The 20,750-nt window shown below is 45.9% G+C and overlaps 1 protein-coding gene across 1 annotated transcript in view; it reads left to right on the top strand.

The window, feature by feature from the left end:
• LOC119445688 (uncharacterized) overlaps positions 1-20,550 on the top strand; it is a 46,269-nt gene extending 25,719 nt beyond the window's left edge. The window contains exons 3-4 of the mRNA XM_049663522.1: positions 10,628-10,720; positions 19,924-20,550. Of these exons, the coding sequence (XP_049519479.1) occupies positions 10,628-10,720; positions 19,924-20,391 (561 nt within the window). The 3' untranslated portion in view covers positions 20,392-20,550. The remainder of the gene's footprint in view (positions 1-10,627; positions 10,721-19,923) is intronic.
• Positions 20,551-20,750: the final 200 nt, after the last annotated feature.

The raw sequence follows: 20,750 nt of genomic DNA, 5'->3' as shown, positions 1-20,750 counted from the left end.
ACTCGTGCGAACGAGAAACTCGGCACATCCTGCATAGCACCCCAGGATGCGCCGAGTTTCTCGTTCGCACGAGTTTTACCAGAGTTTGCTCTATGGCAGTCAGTGAGCAGAGATAGCAAGGAACGTGCAATAACAGCAGGCCAAAAGAAAGGTCGAGATAAAGCCGCGTATGACAACATGAGCGCACCCTGCGCGGCACAGTGCTGTTGCGTTTCAAGCACAGAGGGCTGCGCAACAAAACGCGCCAGCACCGCGTATTGTTATCAACGTATTATCGCAATTTAGCAACACCATCACTGTCCCGCTGTTTATCTGCACACTTGCCGTGAGCCGCTTGCCACGCCTTTCTCGGGCGCGTCAAGGGCGTGCCTCATCTTTCGAGCATTATCTTTCTATCCTCCGTCGAATGTGAACAGGGCGCGTGCGGTGCATTCTTGCCCCTACACTTTCCCTCAATCGAATACTTTGAAATAAAAGAAATAAAATAACAAACATTTTATTTCCTAAAGTATGGGTTTTTCGTTTTGAATGCTATAAATTTGGAATGACAAACGAAAATCGAGTGAATTATTAAATTTTTCACTTTTTTGCCGCGAGTGGCGACAGTGAGGCGAAAGCTTACAAGCGGATGCATTCTAGAGGGTTGCACGCACGAGGGAGTTCATACGGTGAGCAGTCACCAGGGGCACTGCAGTGCTGTTCTCGATAATGCCATAATGACGCACAAAGGCAGTCATGACAATGATCTGTCCATTCCATGTCTATTAGGGGAATGGCAACGCAGTGCTGCGGCATGGCTGTTCACCGCTAGTGCTTTCAATCAGGCGGCTATTAACGTCGCCGCTTTACCAACTGAAACGACACTCTAGCCATATAGAGACGGTATACAACAGCTGTCGCTGCAAAACTGCTGTGCGGTATTCTAGGGTCCGTAGTAACGCAGCACACTGAAAATGCACCAGTTTATCTGCGTGCGGGAAGTCTCCGCGGTGCATTGCGAAGAATAGCGTGCTGCCTGCAGCGACACAATTGATCGCTTGTCACCGCTTGCCCAGTGAAGGTGCCTCCGTGAGCATGTACGCAGAATTTGAGTGTGTTGTTTACTCCAATGTGCTTGCCGATTGCCTTTGCTGCTGAGCTAACAGCGATCGCAGATGGATATCGTAACGACAGCGCAGCAATCGCATTTTGGTGGGTGAGGGCTCTTGTGTGCAGTTAGGAAATTAGACATCGAACGCAGGAAGGTGTTGCAATTGTTTACTGTGCCGCGCTTGTGATGAAAAAATGCCATCGCACTGGGTGTGTTTGCGCTGACCGTTGACGGTGTTTGCGACACTGCATCATTGACAGAGCAGCCATCTCAAATGACAGCTGCGATACGTTGTCGTTGCAAAACACTACGCACTGCTCAGGATCATCGTCCACCACGGCGCATCGACGCCTTGCCAGCAGCTACAGTAACGTGCCGATAATTATTTGCTGTGCCCTACGTCACCAGAATGCAGGCAGTCAACCTCAACAAGGTTGACTGGGGCCATCCCAGCCCAAGAAGATATAAGCCAGCGAAAGTCGACGCTTTTTTTTTTTTATGGTGGTGCTAAGTGCATCACAGATCACAGTGTGGTGTGCGTGTTTTATTCGCCGGTAAAGATTCTTATTGCCTCTCAGTTCCGCACCCCGTCGCTGTTGCACCAAAATAAGTTGGGCGTGGCCCAACCGTGGTGGGCGCGCACAAGCGTTACGTAGGGCGCGGGGCGTGACCTATGGTGTTGATTTTTTATATATATAGGCATAAGCCATCGAAAGACGACGCTCTTTTTTTATGGTGGTGATGAGTGCATCACTGATCACAGTGTGGTGTGCGTGTTTTATTTCGCCGGTCAAGATTCTTATTGCCTCTCAGTACCGCACCACGTCGCTGTTGCCCAAAAATAAGTTGGGCGCGGCCCAACCGTGGTGGGCGCGCACCATAGTGGGCGCGCACAAGCGTTACGTAGGGCGCGGAGCGTGACCTAGAGCACTGCACGGGCTCGGGCTTACCCGAAAGCCCGGGCCCGGCCCAGCCCGTGGGCCGGGCCGGGCCGGGTAGAGGAGTTTTTTCACGGGCTCGGGCCGGGCTCGGGTTTTTTGACGCGGGCCCGGGCCGGGCTCGGGCTTTCTGCGAGTTATTCTCGGGCTTCTCAACTGTGAAAAACATGTATTTTTCGGTCTCGGGCCGGGTTCGGGCCGGTTTCGAGTCGGGCTTGGGCCGGGCTCGGGCTTAAGGTAAAGGGGTGGCGGGCCGGGCCGGGCGGGTAACGTAGATTATTTCCGGGCCCGGGCCGGGGCCGGGTCTTGCCATAAAAGTTTTGATCGGGCTCGGGCGGGCCGCCCAATGTGAAAACGGGCCCGGGCCGGGCCCGGGCCGCAAAAATCGGCGCGTGCAGTGCTCTAGCGTGACCTATGGTGTTGATTGACAGGTGGACTCGTGCCAAACTCGTATATCGTGAAACGCCCCTCGAGTTAAACTCGTGAACATGGCGACGGCAGCAGCAGCCAGTGTCATCGCATCCAGCGGCAGTACGTCTCAATATGACCATCTGGACCCGTTCACCTACATGACCGTCGTTGAGTTTAAGCATCATTTTTGCCTTTCCAAAACGTCAGTGCGCTGGTTGTGTCACGAGTTAAGCGAAGGCCCTCGTCTGCGGAGACGGCGTGACGGGTAAATTATGCTTTCCGAGCACAGAGTGCTGTGACTAGGCTGAGGAGGAAAAGTTCGTGCGATCCCTTCGGCTCTCTCCTGTTTCAAGCGCTGGTCGTCCACGCGCCCCAGCCCCAGGTCAGGTCCGGCGTCGTCATCGAAGTACTGGGGCACCTGCGAGCACCTGGGGTTCAACCCAGACCAACCAACCAACCTGCGAAGGCGAAGTGGTCACATTATATTGGAAGACTATAAATCGACGCCGGGCTGCCTTCTGGTGCAACAGGTGCCAAAATCAGTTTTCGCAGTTACACGGTACCGCTGCACTGCACGGGCAGAGAGGCGAAGGAAGTTACTTCGTCAACACGGACCACCTCGGAAGTCCGAACCACCACCTCTCCAGGCGGCAAATGATATGGCTCACATACTCTGTGAGCAAAAGCATAGATCCCTCGTCCAGGTGACCACTGAATCGTTGTTGAAGCGGTTGAAGGAGATGACCAGCGACTTGTTTCCTCTATCGGAGCACGCCATCGCCGACTGGAGGAACTACCTCCGTAACGCCGAGAGGAAGGAGCTGCTAGCGCGACCTCCACTCGGTGCCCCGGGTAGATAGCGCAAATTGACGAGTGCCTTCTTCGCGGCGAGGAAAAGTACAGTCGAGGCCGCCTAATGTCGGGCGACAACTTTCCGCCGAGGAGCCAAAATTACGGCGGTGTTAAAGATGGTGGCACATGGGTCTTCGGCAGGTTCTGCGCGACCAGAGGGGTGCTGCGACTTTCAAGGTCGCCTAACGAAAGGCGGCGATGCTAGGCGCCATTACTGCAGCCAATGTTCAACCGCGGACCATTATTCATAGTGATGAATTGGCCGCATACAAATGTATCCCAAATTTAGTGGATGCTAACGAGGCTATGCCTCAATCCGCATTGGTAGACAGTCCACCACAGCGTGAACTTTGTGGACCCCATTACGGGCGTTCACACGCCAAAAATAGAAAGTTAATGTCAACTGCAACGGTAACTGCACCGATGCTGGAGTACCACCTGGGATGGATGTGGTGACACTCAATGGCCACGTGCGCTTGAAAGACCCTTTCTTGCGTTTGTTAGAAGCCATCGCTCGACGCTTAGCAGTATGAAGGTGCATCGCAAATTAAAAGAAAGTAAAGCGTAGTTTTCTGACCCTTGCATGAGTGCTTGCCGGAATTCCTGAGTGCTTACACGGTAAGCACGCGGCAAACCACTTATGCGCTAGCCGACGCGCACCTCGTCTCCCAGCTGGGCCAGCTGGGGCACTTCGATGCGCGCGCGCGCATCGCCTTTCGCCAATCGCTCTTTTCAAATACTTAATATAATCTGTGGCTGAAGTTTCGCGCCTGGTCTGACTGACGGCCTTCCCATGCAACCAAGAAGCGCTCATGCCAAAGAAAACATAATAAAAATGGGCTTTTTTAAAGTACTCTGGAAATAGAATGATTTGAGCTTTAAGATTGCATTGAAATTAATTACTCAAAAATGGAAAAGGAAAACACACCGGGCAAAATGTCATTTTGTGTAGAGTTCCGCTTTAAATGCACCAACTTCCTTACAATATCTATCGACCAGATTGATACCTAAGAACTGAACGTAGAAAGCAAATAACGTTTTCTAAAAATCAGGTCAAATTTCCTTTTAGAATTTGATTTGTACCACATTTGTGCCCGGTATGCATTTCATAGGAAGGATCTCTAAAGGACAATAAACATTTTTCTGGAAAAGTACTAGATGTGCTTCGCTGAGCTGTTGCTGTCGCGCCTTCGAAATTACGAAAGCAGAAAGAAACACTCACGCAGGTTCGCAAACACGTGAACAACATTCTTCTAGATGACACAGGGAAAGTCTGCTTACTCGCGCGCACGGATACCTCCTTTTGAAATTTGCTATTTAAGCAATATGTTGGTTTGAAGATTCAAAGAAAAAAGAAAAGGTGCCGCTGTAGGAAAACATTTTGCGCAGTATGTTTCAGAAGTCCGTTTTTTTTTTCTAAATACCGCAAGCACTCCTCTTTATTGCAACGGCAGGTGAGTGCATAATGTAATAACCCTAGTATTACCCACATATTCCACATCAGTATTTCCCCTAACAGTGTAGCTTTAAATCAAACTATAACCCTTAAGATTCCTGCAAGCACCACCTAAAAATGGCATTCAATACCAACAGTTCCGTTATTACTTTATGGAGAGACATGCGTTTCTGTTAGCAGCGCTCATTTCAGAATAATAAAAAATAGGGAAAGAAAACTATTTGGCAGTAAGTGCGTATTGGTAAAACATGCTAAATAAATTTCACACTTGTACGTGAAGAGCAGGTGCCCCCGGAAATCTTCAATTGGAGCTTTATATAGCGCTTCCCTGTGCAGAGAAAAAAAACTTTTTAAATTGTTCCTATAAGCAAATGGCTTCCAATTTCTGATTAAAGCTGCACAGACGTATGCGGAAAAGCATAATTTGTAGTTTAAAAAGATATTGAATTCAGGGCAACCCGCCACTGTAGCCCTGGGCTTGGGCTTTGCACCGTTGAGCCAGATGTTGCCGTTTTGATCCAGGGCGTGGTGGGGGAATTTACATAGACCCGAAATCTAAAACTGTTCATGTACTAACATTTAGGTGAATGTTCACAAAATATGGGCAGCTTACACTAGTGGTGCAAGGCTGTAGTAAACACAGGAGCTGGTGATCGACCTAGCTTCTTGCAGGTTTTACTAGGCTTGGCTAAGTTTTGCTAGGAAATGCAAAGTGTTGCTAGGCAGGGTATTACGAATCGTTCTCGCGTGGCCGCGCGACGCCCTTCAAGATGAGCGGCTTCTTCTTCGGGTGTCTGGATCTTCTTTCGTCGTCCCATGTCAAGGCTACATGTACTCGCCACAGAGTCAACGAGTTATCTTCCCCATGACGTCACGGCCAAGCTGAGCCTCCACACTTGCCGGGGCGTGGCTGGTCAAAACCTTCCGAGCCGCCGCCAGAGCCGCCTGCTGCAGTCATGGACACCGCACGCGTTCGGCGCGAACGCGGGAAATGGGGAAACGCGGACGGCGTCGACAGAAGCTCTGCACGTTGACTTGTTGGTGTTGCTTCAATTTCTTTCTGTCTTTCTCTCTCACTCTCATTTTGCTTTCTCTCTCCCGAGCATAGCGCGCGCCGCGCGCATGCTCTCCCTACCTCTCCTTAACGCCCCATGTCAAGGCAGCATGTGCACGGCAAGGAGAGGAGGCGAAGCACACGCCGCTCCGCGAGGTGGTTGCTAGGCAACGCGCGGTGACGTCATGGCCAGGAGCAGTTTTTATTCGCACTACGCGGCGAAACCAAGACCTTAAACAGCTCCGCTGTTAAAAGCCTCAATTCATCAAAAAAAAAAAATCCGGAGTCCCTCACTACATTGTGCCCCATAATCATATTGTGGTTTCGGCACATAGCGTGTTTTAACTTAATTTACATTGAGGGCATTAATTTTAATAGTCGAGCAAGTAATGCCACCGTCACAAAGGCAGTTATTTGGCGCCACGGAAACAAATGATGATAAATCTGCAAGAGGGCAGAAGAAATGTTCCAAGGGAACCGAAAAGACATTTGGCGGGAAAAGGATCAGAGTCTACATAGTTAATTGAGCGCGATGTACTTCCTATTTAGTTTTTTTTTTCTGAAGGGAATGCTGTTTTCTATGAGTTTGGGTTGTTATCCTGCAAGGTCGCACAATTTAGCACAACCTCAGGCGAGAGAGGGTAGCTGGAAAATCATATTTATTTCGTTTATCGAGGCAATGCGCGTTTGTGAAGCTTATTCGGCAATGTAAAATGGAACGACAATAGTGTTTTATTCACAAATTCTCCAGTTTGCTTACAGAAAACCAGAAGGGCCAGGACTAAAGGCGCTAGCAAGCGCCTGACTGAGGTGCTCACCCCTGTACAATCTGCGCTCCAGCGACGCAATCAGGACAGTGTAAGAATAAACGAAAAGGAACAAAGTAGGGGAGACGTGAACAGGCAAATTAAGCAGGCACGTTCGAGAAAAAAATTATACATGCAATCTAAGAAAAACAAGCACAACCATGTGCAAGCATTAAAAAAACAGCATGAGCAACACAGTTTGGGCGAGTAATAAGAAACGTAATTAACCATATTTCTAGTACTGCTGTTCCAGTTCTTGACGTCACGATTTGCTACAGTACGCATCCGGGAGCAAATATAGGAAACAGGGAAACAAAAACAGCCATAGTTCATTACTGTGGCTTACATATAAAAGCGCTGTACTATTCATTGGGCTCCAACTGGCATGAATAAACATTTAGAGCGAAAAAACACACATAATCCACATGAAAACCGCACATCCCACCAACGAACTATGTTCGGTAACATATATTTATTTTATACAATTTTATTGAAGACGATTGCTTTATTAGGTCTAACATTTCCCTGTTTTCATTTAGGAGCTTAGGAATTTTATACCTCAAGCTTTGCATCCCATAATTAGTTCCAATGTTAGGTAGTTTATAGTTAATCACACGAAAGTTGCGGTCTGTGGTCGTTTGAAGATTTACTCAAAATTTGCCCAGTTTTCTTTAATTTGCCTCAACATATAAAGTGAGAGCTTCTCTTTATAGAGATGATTTGGTGGAACTAATTTATACCTCATTTTATATGGAGATCTGGTATCATTGAAGCGGACGCGTTCAAGAGCACGAACAGCTCTCTTTTGTAAAACCTCTAGTTTTTTAAAGTTGGTCTTCGTTGTAGAGCCCCATATCAGTAAGCAGTATTGTATATCGGACTGAGTTAATGCATGATATATAACCGGTTTTAATCTATTTGGAATGAAAGAACCTATTTTCCATAGTGCGCCAATTGTTCGAGATAGCTTACTTTGGAGGTGGGATATGTGGTCATTCCACGATAAATATTCCTGAAAAAATACACCTAGAAACTTTATACGGCTCGTCTTTTCAAGCACTGCGTCTTCGAAACGCAGTTTGAAACTGTTTTGTATATGCGAGTTTCGAGCTCTGAAGATGACATATTTCGTTTTACTTATATTCAACTGCAACTCATTTGCATCCAACCATAGTGATAATTCTCTTAGCCATATATTAGCTTTTAATTCGGCCTCTTCCAAATTTTTACTATGGAAAAATACATTTGTATCGTCGGCAAAAAGTACTATCTCCTCAGTATGGGGTATGTTGCAGATGTTATTCACGTATAAAAGAAATAAAAAGGAACCTAATATCTAGCCTTGTGGTACTCCCGTTGTGATTATGTGTTGATCAGAAGAACAGCTGTTTGATGTTACGTACTGTTTGCGATATTCCAGGTAACTGTTGATTAAATGATAAACCTGTCCCCTTAAGCCGTAAGAGGGTAGCTTATTTAATAATATAGAGTGAGTAACTGAGTCAAACGCTTTATTAATATCTAAAAATATTCCCACCGTAAAGTGTTTGTTTTCAATGTTCTCAACTAATTTTTCTTTAATGCCTAGTAGCGCTAGCTCAGGCGACTTGTTTTTCTGGAATCCAAACTGCTGGGGTACTATCAATTTGTGTTTTCCTAGAAAGTCAGTTATTCTTCTAAATATAACGCGTTCAATTACTTTCGAGAATACATTCAGAACGGAGATAGGACGATAGTTTCCTAAGTCACCTTTTCTTCCACCTTTTTGTACAGGAGTTACGCGTGCTACTTTTAATTAATCGGGAAAGTATCCGTCTTTAAAAATGCAGTTACAAATGTGTGCGAGGGGAACTCAAATCGTTGACGCTACAGCTTTGATCGAATCAGCCTTAATCTCATCGTGACCAGCTGCAGTTTTACTATTTGTAGATTCAATTATGTTAATTATTTCGAATTCACTAGTAGGCATCAGGTATAAAGTATCAGAACAATTTATGTTCATATAACGGCTTGGGTCAACTTTTATCGTATTATTTAATTTCCTGCCGCAAGTTAGGAAATGATGATTAAATTGGTTCGAAAGGTCTCGACCTGCGACAGTTTTGCTGGCAAATGTAATTTCATCAGGGAATAAATGGATGCGCTTTGAATGACATATTTCATTATAGATATTCCAAAGTTTAGTGGAATCATCAACGCCATCAAATTTATTACCGTAAAAGTTGTCTTTTGCTTTTCTGATTTCCTTGTTTAGTTTATTGCGGTACCTTTTATATTCATTGAACTTATCGCTATCTTTCAGTCTAAAGAACTCTTGAAACAGCTTGTTCCTGTCTTGTATTTTTTTATAAATTGAAGGTGTCATCCATGGTTTCCTAACCTTTTTCTTTTTTTTCCATATAACTACTGGGAAAGCTTGGCTGTATAAGTCCAGTATCTTTTCGTAAAATCTTGAAAAACAGACCGAAGAGCGGTCTTCGTTCAGGACTTCGGACCAGTCTGCATCAAGCGAGATCTGCTTGAACACTCCTATTTTAGAATAATCTATTTTTCTAAATTTATGGCATTTATCATATTTTTTCTTCCTTACTGTTTTTCCTAAGATACAAAAGACAGGTAAATGATCACTCATATCGATAGATAGTGCTCCAGAGGCTATATTGTTTTCCACACTATTTGTATAACAAATATCAAGCATTGCTTCACGGGTAACAGTTATTCGCATGGCACATTTTACGAGATATTCACAACAATAACTAGACCTAAGAGATGAAAACTCTTTTTCTGCAGGGCTGTTTGACAAAAGGTTAATATATGTGTCACCAGTAACTAAAATTTTTTTTGAAGAAGTTGACACATATGCAAGAACATGATCAAGATATTCGAAGAAGCGCGTGGCATTTCCCGATGGAGGCCTTTCCCGATTGAAGACATTTCCCGATTGAAGTCGTTGTTATGACCGAAGCCGCTGACCAGCCTGGATATGTACATGAACGCGACAAACAGCTATCGTTTCTTGCTGATGATCGTCGTCCATAGAACACTGCAGACAACGAAAACGTTCAGGAAAAGTGGAGGCAGTTGTCCTCTTTTTAACATTTGTACTCACATTCCTAACTATGCCGCACCCGAGATCACAGGCGTAATTCTCCTGCGTTTATTGTTTTCCTTTTTTTGTGCTTATACCTGTTAAGCATTGTACAATGAACGGTTTCCTCTGTTACCTTGTTCTACTTGATGTGCAATAAAATTGTTTACTTTTATGTATTCCTATTGTTGGCAACGCGACTAATACAATTCTTGCTCTGGTCTAATCCACGTGCTGTTACCCTTTAAATTTATCCTTATGGTTCCATCTACTTGGGCTGTAAACACCGCAGTATGTGCTAAATAAATAAATAATACCAAAATTACAGTGATATTAAAGGGACATTCAAGAGAAAAAAATTATTTCTTCTGTATTAGGTAAATGATCCTTCCATATTAGCACAAACAGCATTCATAGCGCTATAAGCCGCTTGGTAAGCCAGAAAAAGCGCAAAAAAGAAAGTCAGGTGCTGATGCCTCCTTGAAGTTCCCGCACGATCTCGCTATGACGTCATTGAATTTGACGGCGTCTTATAGTGCCTGTTATTTATTTAGGTTTAAAAACGACTACATTGTCTTCTAAAGGAGTCAGAGATTGGACAGGGCAAGTTTCGAGAACTCTCATTGAGCCATCGTAGCCCAAATGTTCAAAAAATACGTTGAAATTCGCAACGTCACACTGACCTACAGGCGTCTGTGTTTCGTCGCGAAATTCAAAAACTGAAACTTTGACCTCCATTTTCTCCGCTAATTATGAACCTATTATTTCAAATTAAAGGCAACACAGTTTTCAAATGAAGCCTTAGCAGTCTAAACTCATTTAGTGTTTTGTTTTAGTATCCCTTTAAGTAACTATGGAGGCTTTAAATTCGTAATGCAAATTTGTATTGCACCGGTCCCTGCACTGCTGATCGATTTCTGTCTTTTTTTCAGTTTATCTGGCGACGAATTTACCAGCCATGTCAGTACCTCTGCGCTGGATTGTTCGTAGCGTTCGAGAATGAAGACGATGGCACGCCGTGTTCGGTGAGGTTGGGTTCTATCGTCGAAACAGCAGTTGCGGAGTGACGCGCCACAATGAGTATGAGACGCACAAACTGCAGTGCACTACAACGGCGAAGAGTTATTGTTTACTCAAAGGCATAAATTCAGGGCGTCAGGTTAAATAAAGCAACAGAATCATTTTTCTGGCTGGGCAAAGTCATTGCTGCCAACGTTCCACGCAAGGAATAACACGGGAAAGGCGTTTGGAGGATGGTAATCTCAGTAGAACGAAAATGCACATGGTGCATTTGTACAGCATAGCAAAACGGGCTCATTTTAGTTTTGCCTGACATAATCTTATGGCACTATCAAATGTAGCAATACTTAAACATAATGAACGTGAAACGCGAACTCTTCAGGAATTACACAGACGAGAAAGGTATGCCTCGGGACATTTATAGCAAAGTGTCTTGAAATTCACTTTTTGCATAGTTCTGCAGAAACGACTCACAGATACTCACATGTTGTAACTGATTTAGCAAATCATGAGTGGAAGGTCAGAACCAGAAGTCGTTTTTATATGGGGAAAAATATGCGTACCCCACGCACTGTGCAAATCAATGTAACCGAAGCTTTGATTGCTGTTTTCCTTGATTTACAATTATTAGTGGTGATGTTGTTAGCGAATGTGTAATTTCTTCAGCGTTTAGTCCAATACGAGAGTGCTGAGTTGAAGTTTAACGTTAGCTTGTGTGCATCACTTCTGTTAGTCTGCGTTGTCCACAGAACAAACATCGAGACGCGTTTGCTTGAGGCGTTGTGTGTCATTGTTGATAATCTCTGAGAGGGTTCGGCATTATCACTACCTCCCTTGGTAATTACATCGGGGCAGACGTGTTAAAGTTCAATTGAATTATGGGGATGTACGTAATTCAAGTAATTATTACAATTATGCATAGATTGTATGCATACATTCGCAGTCTCCACCATGTTTTGCTGCGTAGCGCAGACGCTCTTGTTCCGGGCGACGCTTCATTCGGGCCCGGGAGTCCTTGACGCTGAGTGCCACATCCAAGTGCTCTGTTCAGGCTATGGACGATTGTAATGTCTACAGTATCACAGCCCAGCACTTGTATTTTTGTCGCCTATGAAAGCAAGCACAACACGTGCTATATGCACTAACTGTGAAAAATAGTCGCGGCGGCGCCACCCAGGATGCGCGGAGGCGAGAGCCATCTGGGGGTGTTGCAAGAAACCCAGCGGCACGCGTGGCAAGACCATCACAGCAGCAGCAGCGCCCGGAAAGTCGGGATGGAATGGCAAAGAAAGCTTTGCTTTACCAATTAGATTTCGCCACACAGAACACAAGGAAAAGGTACAAGAATAAGTCCAGCCTACTGGCTCACGGTAACTCATAACAAGAAAGCCAGTATGAGTTCGTTAAAGGTCCCGATATAGTATAACGCGAAGTGTTGAGGGAAAGCGCTTTCAAAGATTGGTCACATCTTAAAGAAAAGGTGATGACTAGCAATGGGTAGGATCCAGATAGTTCGGGCAGCTCAAGTAGATGGATTGTGAGTCTGATGGAGCTCGTAGCGTTCCGTGGTCGCCGCCAGGTCAACGCACGGTACTCACGTCAGGCATGCCACATCTAGTGGAGGCCGCTAGGAGGAGGAGGAGGTTCCAATTCCCAAAGAGGAAATCGCCTTGGCTGGGTCGCAGTTGCGAAGCTCGGGATCTGGGAGCGACAGCTTCCTCCAGCACAGCTTCCTCCAGATGCAGCGGCGGCTTCTTCCCGCCCGCCTGGGACGACGACGAAGTGATTCTTGTACAGATCAGTGTTCCTTCGCGCTGCAGTATTTTTGGTTATTACCCGTGGTTTAATGGGAGACGCCGCTCCCATTGCTGCGGCAATGGAAGTGGAGTCAACCGAACATACCGACGGGACGTTAATACCACGTCAGGAACCGGCCCGAGGAAGAGAAACTGCCCTCCAAGTCAAGCCGGCAGTGAGGACACTGTGTTGTACTCCTGCTCAAGCGATGACGCCTCAGATGATGAAGGCTTCGAGAGAGTGGTGCACCGGAAGGCCAAGAGAAGAAACATCAGCGAACGGTCTTCGTCAAGTAAGTCAACTGTCCTGCCACAGCGAAGGCCATCGGCGCACACACTTCTTTTTATGCCTGACAGGCCTGTGGACAACCTCAACCACCTTAATCGACAAGCGGTTTCCGGTACTCTGGAGGCTCTTGTCCCAGGAGAGATTAAAGATATCAGGATTAATAATCGAAAGAATGTCCTGGTTATTGATGTTCACAACCGAAGCGCAATCAATGCTTTGATGGCCGTAAAGCTCCTGGGCAACATTAATTTCCACGACCTCGTTCCGCAGGACTACGAAACCACGGCTGGTGTGGTTTACGATATTGATACATCGATTAGCGATAGCGACCTGCCAATTTTAATCAAACCTGGGACAGATGGTATTGCCTTACTGCAAGCTCGGCGCCTTGGCAACTCTAGCTGTGTAAATCTCGTCTTTAAAGGTGACTGCATACCATCGCACGTAAAGGTCGGACACTTTAGTCATGTGCTACGGCCTTTCCTACCAAAACCACTTCAGTGCAGAAGATGTCAAAGACTTGGACACGTGAGTGCTGTCTGCCGAAATTGAATGGTATGCCCACGATGTTCCGAACAACACGACGCTGACACCTGCCGTGCAACGGAGCTCAAGTGCACAAATTGTGAAGGATCGCACGCTGCATCCTAAAAAGACTGTCCACGCCTAAAGAAAGAGCAGAAAATCTTGAGGAAAAGGGTCAGAGACGGATCATCACTCAGAGATGCTTCTGCTGTGAAAACCAAAAATATAGAACGGTGCTAAAAATTCAGAACGGTGCTAGGCAATCTCTGCCTAAAGAAAGAGCAGAAAATCTTGAGGAAAAGGGTCAGAGACGGATCATCACTCAGAGATGCTTCTGCTGCAATAAGGCGACATCGCTCCCGAAAAGGAAAGTCCACGAAATCCTCTTCAGGTTCGAGGGAGATGACTCGTCCTGCAGCGCCGCCTCCTGCTCCATCTGTCTCCAATAAGAGCACGAATGTCAGCGAAAAAAGCAGCCATGGTGTTGATACCTCTTCAAGTGAGGAGTTGCCAGCGCTGCTGAAGACATGCCAAACACCAGAGCCACAGCATATGACTCGCCACTTGCAGTCCAACGTCGCTGCAGTTGACCATATCCGAGACAAGGATTTGCAAGTTATTGCTATGCTGAAGTCACTCACGAATGTCATGCGTCTACTACTGACAAACATGGATACTCCGGCTGCTCGCAGCGCTCTGGAAGTACTGGACACGTTGACTCCAGTGCTTGAAAGATTCGTATAGCACTATGGCCCGCTCCTCGCTGCCATTCCACAAGGAAGTCAAGAAAGCCTCTCTATTGCAGTGGAATGCCCGGGGCCTCAAATCAAGAATTTCCGTATTTAGACACTGTGTCTTCGAAAACCGTTTTCCCATCCTCGTAATTTGTGAACCGAACGTTCAAAATGCCATCCGCATTCCTGGATATGAAGCATTCATGTCCTCTACCTGTGGTGATGTGAGCAAGGTGATTGTATATATAAGATGTGAACTGACGTACGTGTTGCACCTAATCCCACCTCACGACACCAACCAGTACGTTTCTTTAATCGTAAAGACGAAGGAACTTACGTTCACTCTCGTCGCTGCCTACATTGCTCCTTCAAGTCGCTTCGACTCTAAACGACTGCACGACATGCTATCCACGACACCCGGCCCTACGATACTCACTGGAGATTTTAATGCTCACCATCCGCTTTGGGGGAGTTTGAAGATGGACTCCAGGGGAAAGAAGCTTGTATCTTTTGCAACACAGTACGACCTTCATTGCCTCAACGATGGTAGTCCAACATATTTACGAGGGATTACGTACAGCAGCTGCCTAGATTTGACCCTGATCTCTCGGCGTCTTGAAAGAAAAGTGAAATGGTTCTCAGATATCGAATCACATGGCAGCAACCATATTCCCACGTATCTGAAGATCAAGGGACTATTGAAATACCCCTCCACGACTCTCCAACGAATTGACTGGTCAGCGTTTCGGTCACACATGGAGGAAATATGTCAGGAAGGAAACCATTCTAGTCTTGAACACGAAATTCAAAAAGCCATGAAAGAGACTACGCGCGGTTTTCAGCCTTTCCCGAAATATGAAGAATTTGAAGCCGAATTTCAGCCACTACGAGCCATTCGCCGGCGGGCTGAAAGAAGATACAGGAGAACAAAATCCATCCACGATCTCAGAGAGGCAAGGCGAATGCAAAAGAAGATTCAGCGGCGCATCGATGCGCTCCAATCTCAAAAATGGAAACAATTCTTTGAGTCGTTGGATCAACGTCAGCGCTTATCTCAGATATGGAGGACCGTGCGTGGACTTCGCGTATCACCGCAACAGCGTGTTCCTTTCAAATCTGTCGCTTTGCACCAAGGTTGCAGAGAGATTGAGATTGCTGAAGAATTTTGTTCAAGACTTGCTGGCTTGGAGCCCCAATGTGCACTTACACCATGCGTCACTCCTGCGTCCCGGGACTCCCGTATGGATGTCATGTTTTCGATGGAGGAGCTTGATGCGGCCCTGGCGACTTGCAGGCGCTCTTCGTCACCTGGGCCAGATGGCGTTACCTATACGGCGCTCGGCAATCTTGGCCAGAAGGCGCAACCCATGCTGCTAAACCATTACAACGAGTCTTGGCGCAGTGGTGTGGTTCCACGTGACTTGAAATGCAGCCACTTGGTACCACGTACTTCTCAAACTAGGTAAATCACCGTTAGATTTGTCATCGTACCGTCCCATCGCTCTGGCCAGCTGCATCGGAAAAATAACGGAAAGAATGGTTTTGACGCGCCTGGAATGGTACCTGGAGAAATACAATGTGCACCCAGATGCTATGGCTGGCTTACGGCATGGGCGCTCATCCATAGATAATGTCATCGATTTGGTCACATTTGTTGAACATCAAAAACGTCTGAAACGACTCACTGCGGCATTGTTCCTTGACATAAAAGGCGCCTACGATAACGTAGCACATTATGCCATTATAGAGGCTCTGATTGAAGCCGGAATTGGTGGCCGCACTTTTCAGTGGCTATGCAGCTATCTGACCGACAGACATTTCTTCGTGATGACCGAAGATGGTGCCACGACTCACCACCAAACATTCCGTGGAGTACCACAAGGTGGGGTGTTGAGCCCGACACTATTCAACTTAGTGCTCGTTGGCCTAGTCAGATGTTTGCCCAACACCGTTGGAATATCAATCCATGCTGACGATATCTGCACCTGGGCGTCTGCTGTAACACGACTGCAGGTACGAGCAAGGCTACAAAAGGCAGCTACGTTAACATCACTGTACTTACGAAAACAGAACTTCGAGCTGTCTTCAGAGAAATGCTGCCTTGTTACATTCACTCGGAAGGCAATGAGGCCTTACTCTGTAAGTGTCAATGGGCAAACAATTGCAAACGCACGGAAACACCGCTTTTTAGGGATAATTATCGACCGCGACCTTTCATGGAGCCCGCACGTTTCATACCCAAAGAAGAGGTTAACGACCATAACACACCTCCTTAAATTCCTCGGTGGAAAATCATGGGGCACATCGGTGCGGTCAATGCTGCAGCTTTGTAGTGCCTTATTCCTCGGTTTCGCAAGATACAGCCTCCCGGTGCTAGGCAACACCTGCAAAACAAACCTGCGTATATTCCAGGGACTACAAGCTCAAGCCCTAAGGACGTGTCTCGGTCTTCCGAAGTGTGCGTCTACGGCGGCAACGATTGTCATAGCGCGAGATCACCCAATATCAACGTACTTAGCCACCAACGCCCTCAGGGCGCATATTCGGCACGTTGCCCGACTACCTTCCCACCATCTTGCATCTTTACTTACAGAAAGGCCACACACAACTTTCAGTCGTATAATTGCAGCCAATCATACCTCGTTGCCATCGAACTACATGCCTGCAGCAAGACCATCCTCACCGTTATGGTGCCTGCACAAACCTGAAATACGCCTCACCATCCCAGGAATCACGAAGAAAGCTCACATGCCGTCATCTGCCCTGAAACAGGCCACGTTAGGACTTTTAAATGAGGTTCACAGTGGCCGCGTAGATGTTTATGTCGATGGCTCAGTCACACCTACAAGTTCAGCTGCCGCAGTGGTGATTCCAGCAAGATCCGTCAAGATGCAGCTAAAGACGTCACATGTCTCATCAACGACAGCTGCTGAACTGGTAGCCCTCCGTGCGGCTCTTCATTTCATTCTGGAGGAACCACCCCATCCATGGTCAATCTTTTGTGACTCCAAGGCAGCACTCCAGAGTTTACTCTCAGTACTGCGCCATGGATCACATGAGCAGCTCTTCGCAGAGATAAGATAAGTACACCATCGCATAGTTGATGAAGGGCACATTATAATATATCAGTGGTTGCCTAGTCACTGTGGCATACATGGCAATGATCGAGCGGAAGCAGCGGCCCGATCTGCCCATGACGGAGTCAACTACGTTGCCATTCCTCTTTCGAGAGCCGACGCAGCGAAAAAACTTTCCGCGCTTGCACGTGAGCTAACATTGATGCAATCGAATTCCCCCGATTTCACACGTGCACGCCTTCATGCCCTGGACCCTAATTTGCAGCTTCGTATTCCATTCAACCTTCCACGACGGGACTGCACACTTCTAATCCGTCTATGGCTTGGAGTAGCATTTTCAAATGCGTACTCCTTTCGTATCGGAATGGCCAATAGCCCACTTTGTGAATCCTGCGGGTGCAACGAAACAATCGCACACCTTCTTTGTGAGTGCCCTCGTTTCAACCCGCAGAAAGCAGCTCTCTCAGCGACGATAGATCAACTGGACAAACGCCCAATAACAAAAAAGAACATCCTTGGAAACTGGCCTACACAAACAACGGCGCGAGCCGCCCTGAAGGCACTGCTGCGTTACTTGAAAGACACCGGACTCAGTGACAAATTGTGACTCTGCACGGTGTTACGTAGGACGGAACGTTCACACTATGCAACACGAGAACGCCTTCGCGAACTTCATAACAGTGCCCAGAGAAACAGTTCTGTTTTGTGTACGTGTGTGATTTTCTTTTCTTTCCTTCCTTTTTTGTTTATTCTTTATTTTCACTTATTTTTCTCTCTCTCTCCTTTCGCGTCCCTTTACCACTCCCCCGGTACAGGGTAGCCAACCGGAGATAACCTCTGGTTAACCTCCCTGTCTTTTCTTTACCTTTTTCTCTCTCTCTCCCGCCCGCCTGGCTGGTCTCGTGCACATACTGTTCCAATTTTTTTTTCTTCTCTTCCTTCGTAAGACACCGTGTCAGTCTCTAATTGGTTCTAGTGCTCTGGCTATTTTGCGTCTCAGCTGGCTCGTGCCCCACCAGAGTATTCATCGTCGTACGCATCATTAAGCCGTTCCTTCGTGCCGTAAGCGGGTGTCCGTAGTCCTCCTTTTTTTTTTTCTCCACTAAATGGCACCTTCAACAACATTCTCGCACTTCATCTTTAATACTGGTATTGTAGAAGCTTTTGTCGAAAGCCGAGAAAATGACAGCCTAATTTAATTTATTCTCGCTTTATCTATTCTTAGGTGGCGCTCGGGGCTATTTCATTTACGTCGACCAATTTTAAGCGTTCTTCTTGAGTCCATTTGTAATATTATTAGCAAACAGCTGGTAGCCTACAAATGATAGACGGCAACATATCAAAGGTATATAACAGATTTAGGCCCACGATGCCCAAACACAGTTCGGCTATACATAAAAGAATATCAGAACGTGTTCTTCTTTATTTATGGTCACGAATAAAAGAACTGTAAAAAAATTCAATGAAATTTTATTGTCGTAAAATCTTAACTAGTCTAATGCCTGATTAGAGAATAAGTGATTTACTGACCAATGTACTACAGCAAACTCGCTGAGGCGTGTGAAAAACGCCACTGCATGGTGTTCGTTAGGTTCCTGTGGTTAAACAACGTTGTTGAAATACAAAACTCGGCACGCAAAAGTTATACATAGACATTGAAGGGATAAAATATATATTTTTTTAATTTTCACATGTGCCTAAATCCTCAAGGCGCCGTATTCTTCTGTTTCATTTTAGCTTATATGCCTATGAAGTTCTGCTGCATACAAAAGCATACACTTTCACGTTTTCACCAAACACCATTTCATTTCGTATATTTGCGAAAGCAGTAAATGTGGGAATAGCGGTCATCGGGCATAGTTCTTACACAACAGTGGTCAATATAGAAAGAGACAATAAAAAAGAAATAAAGACGGAAAAGGAAGAATCAATGAATTATTTAAATAATGAAAGCGGGGGTAATATGGTCAAACGGTATTAACGAACCTTTCCAGCTGACGCAGTCCAGAAAGTTTTTTCTTTTTAAATAATTTTAATATTTTTAGTGGAGCTGTTAAAACCCAAGCACTTTCCAACCGGGTTGTATCCTGGGGCGCTGTTCGAAGGTATCGAAAGCAGTCCAACCAAACCGGAAGAATAGCGGTGCTCGGGAAGAGACAGCTCGCGCGCTGATAATGCTTCAGCGCGGTAACACTGCGGCCTTAGAGAAAATGCATGAAAACAGTATTCATTTGAAGTAATCTATACTTATACCATGATGCCCCAACGTTTCAATAAAAAACATGCCCCGCTAGGTTTGTTAAGATAATTGATGTGATTTGTTTAATTAGTCAGTTTACTTGCTTTGATTTTCTCGCAAATGATTGCGGACTTTGCAAGTAATTCATCTGGACAGATGTTATCCTAGAAAATAATTTCAGACCTTTTTAAAGACAAACGTTAGAATTATCAACAAAACACATTATAGATGCGCGTGTTAGTATCCTACGGAAGGCAGCACGACGTTCACCATGTGTCTTATTTTTAATTTTTTTACGAATATCAACTCGTTGCCTAACGACAGCTGGTGCCTCAACATTATTAACTCACAAATAAATGGAACTTTTCCTTTACCATAGATTTTTTTTTAAATCAGCATTAGTTTTTTGGCCGTACGAATTTATTCCACAAGTACTGCGTCTTTGTTCCCAAAGAATTTTCTGAATTATGAATGTCGGCACATAAAGCAAATGGATACCTCTGTGCACTTCGCATGAAATATTAATGGTGATCCGCTATTCTTTTCAGACCCTGTCGGTGCCTGACGGAGAGTGCTTAAAGGGCATTTGCGTTGCTGCGCCCGAGACACCTACCACGACGGTCGTTAGCTCCACAACAGTGGCTTTCAAGGACGAGCCAGGGACCACTTCAGAGAACTTTCAAGCAACATTTGACACAGTTGAACCAGGAAACCTGAGTTCTGATAACGTCCACGATGAAAGTGAAAGCGAAACAACCGAGTTAGCGGCAGAAGCGAGCGTCATAAATGACGAGACGGGTAACTTCGAAAACACTACGGAAGATGACGAAAACAGCAAGAGTGCTGCTGCAGAAGACGCGAAACTTGTAGAAGACCGCTCGATGGCAGCTGAAACAGAGGAACTTGACTCTGACGTCACTGTTGAGGAGGAAGAGAGCGGATTCCTGTCCGAAACTGTTGCACCACAGGATGCTCAAGGCGACGACGAGGATGCAGAGACACAGCGCTCGTTCTAGACGCTTTCCAGTTGACACAGTTGTTCATGAAACTATGGATGCGTTTCTTTCGTTAGAACGCTATCTATGACTGCAAAAGCGGCAACGCGACTCGCTGTAGTTTGAAACCTACAATAGTGCTCAGACCAAGATTATCAAATAAAGAAGTAAATGGAAGCCCTAAGTTGTGCTTGCGATTATCACTATGGCCCTCGCTACTTGATTGAGCGCACGCGAATATCTTTCTCTTCTTTTTTTTAGGTACGCGTAATATAAGAGTTCAGCATATTTATATAGGATACTGACACACACTTAAAAAAAAGGATGCTTTATTTCCTACTTTTCGGCCGGGCTCCGGCCTTTGTCAGGGAAAACATGAA

The sequence above is a fragment of the Dermacentor silvarum genome, chromosome 3 (assembly GCF_013339745.2).
Source record: "Dermacentor silvarum isolate Dsil-2018 chromosome 3, BIME_Dsil_1.4, whole genome shotgun sequence".
NCBI lineage: Eukaryota > Metazoa > Arthropoda > Arachnida > Ixodida > Ixodidae > Dermacentor > Dermacentor silvarum.
Note: the sequence above shows the minus strand (reverse complement) of the source record. Positions and strands in the feature narration are given on the sequence as shown.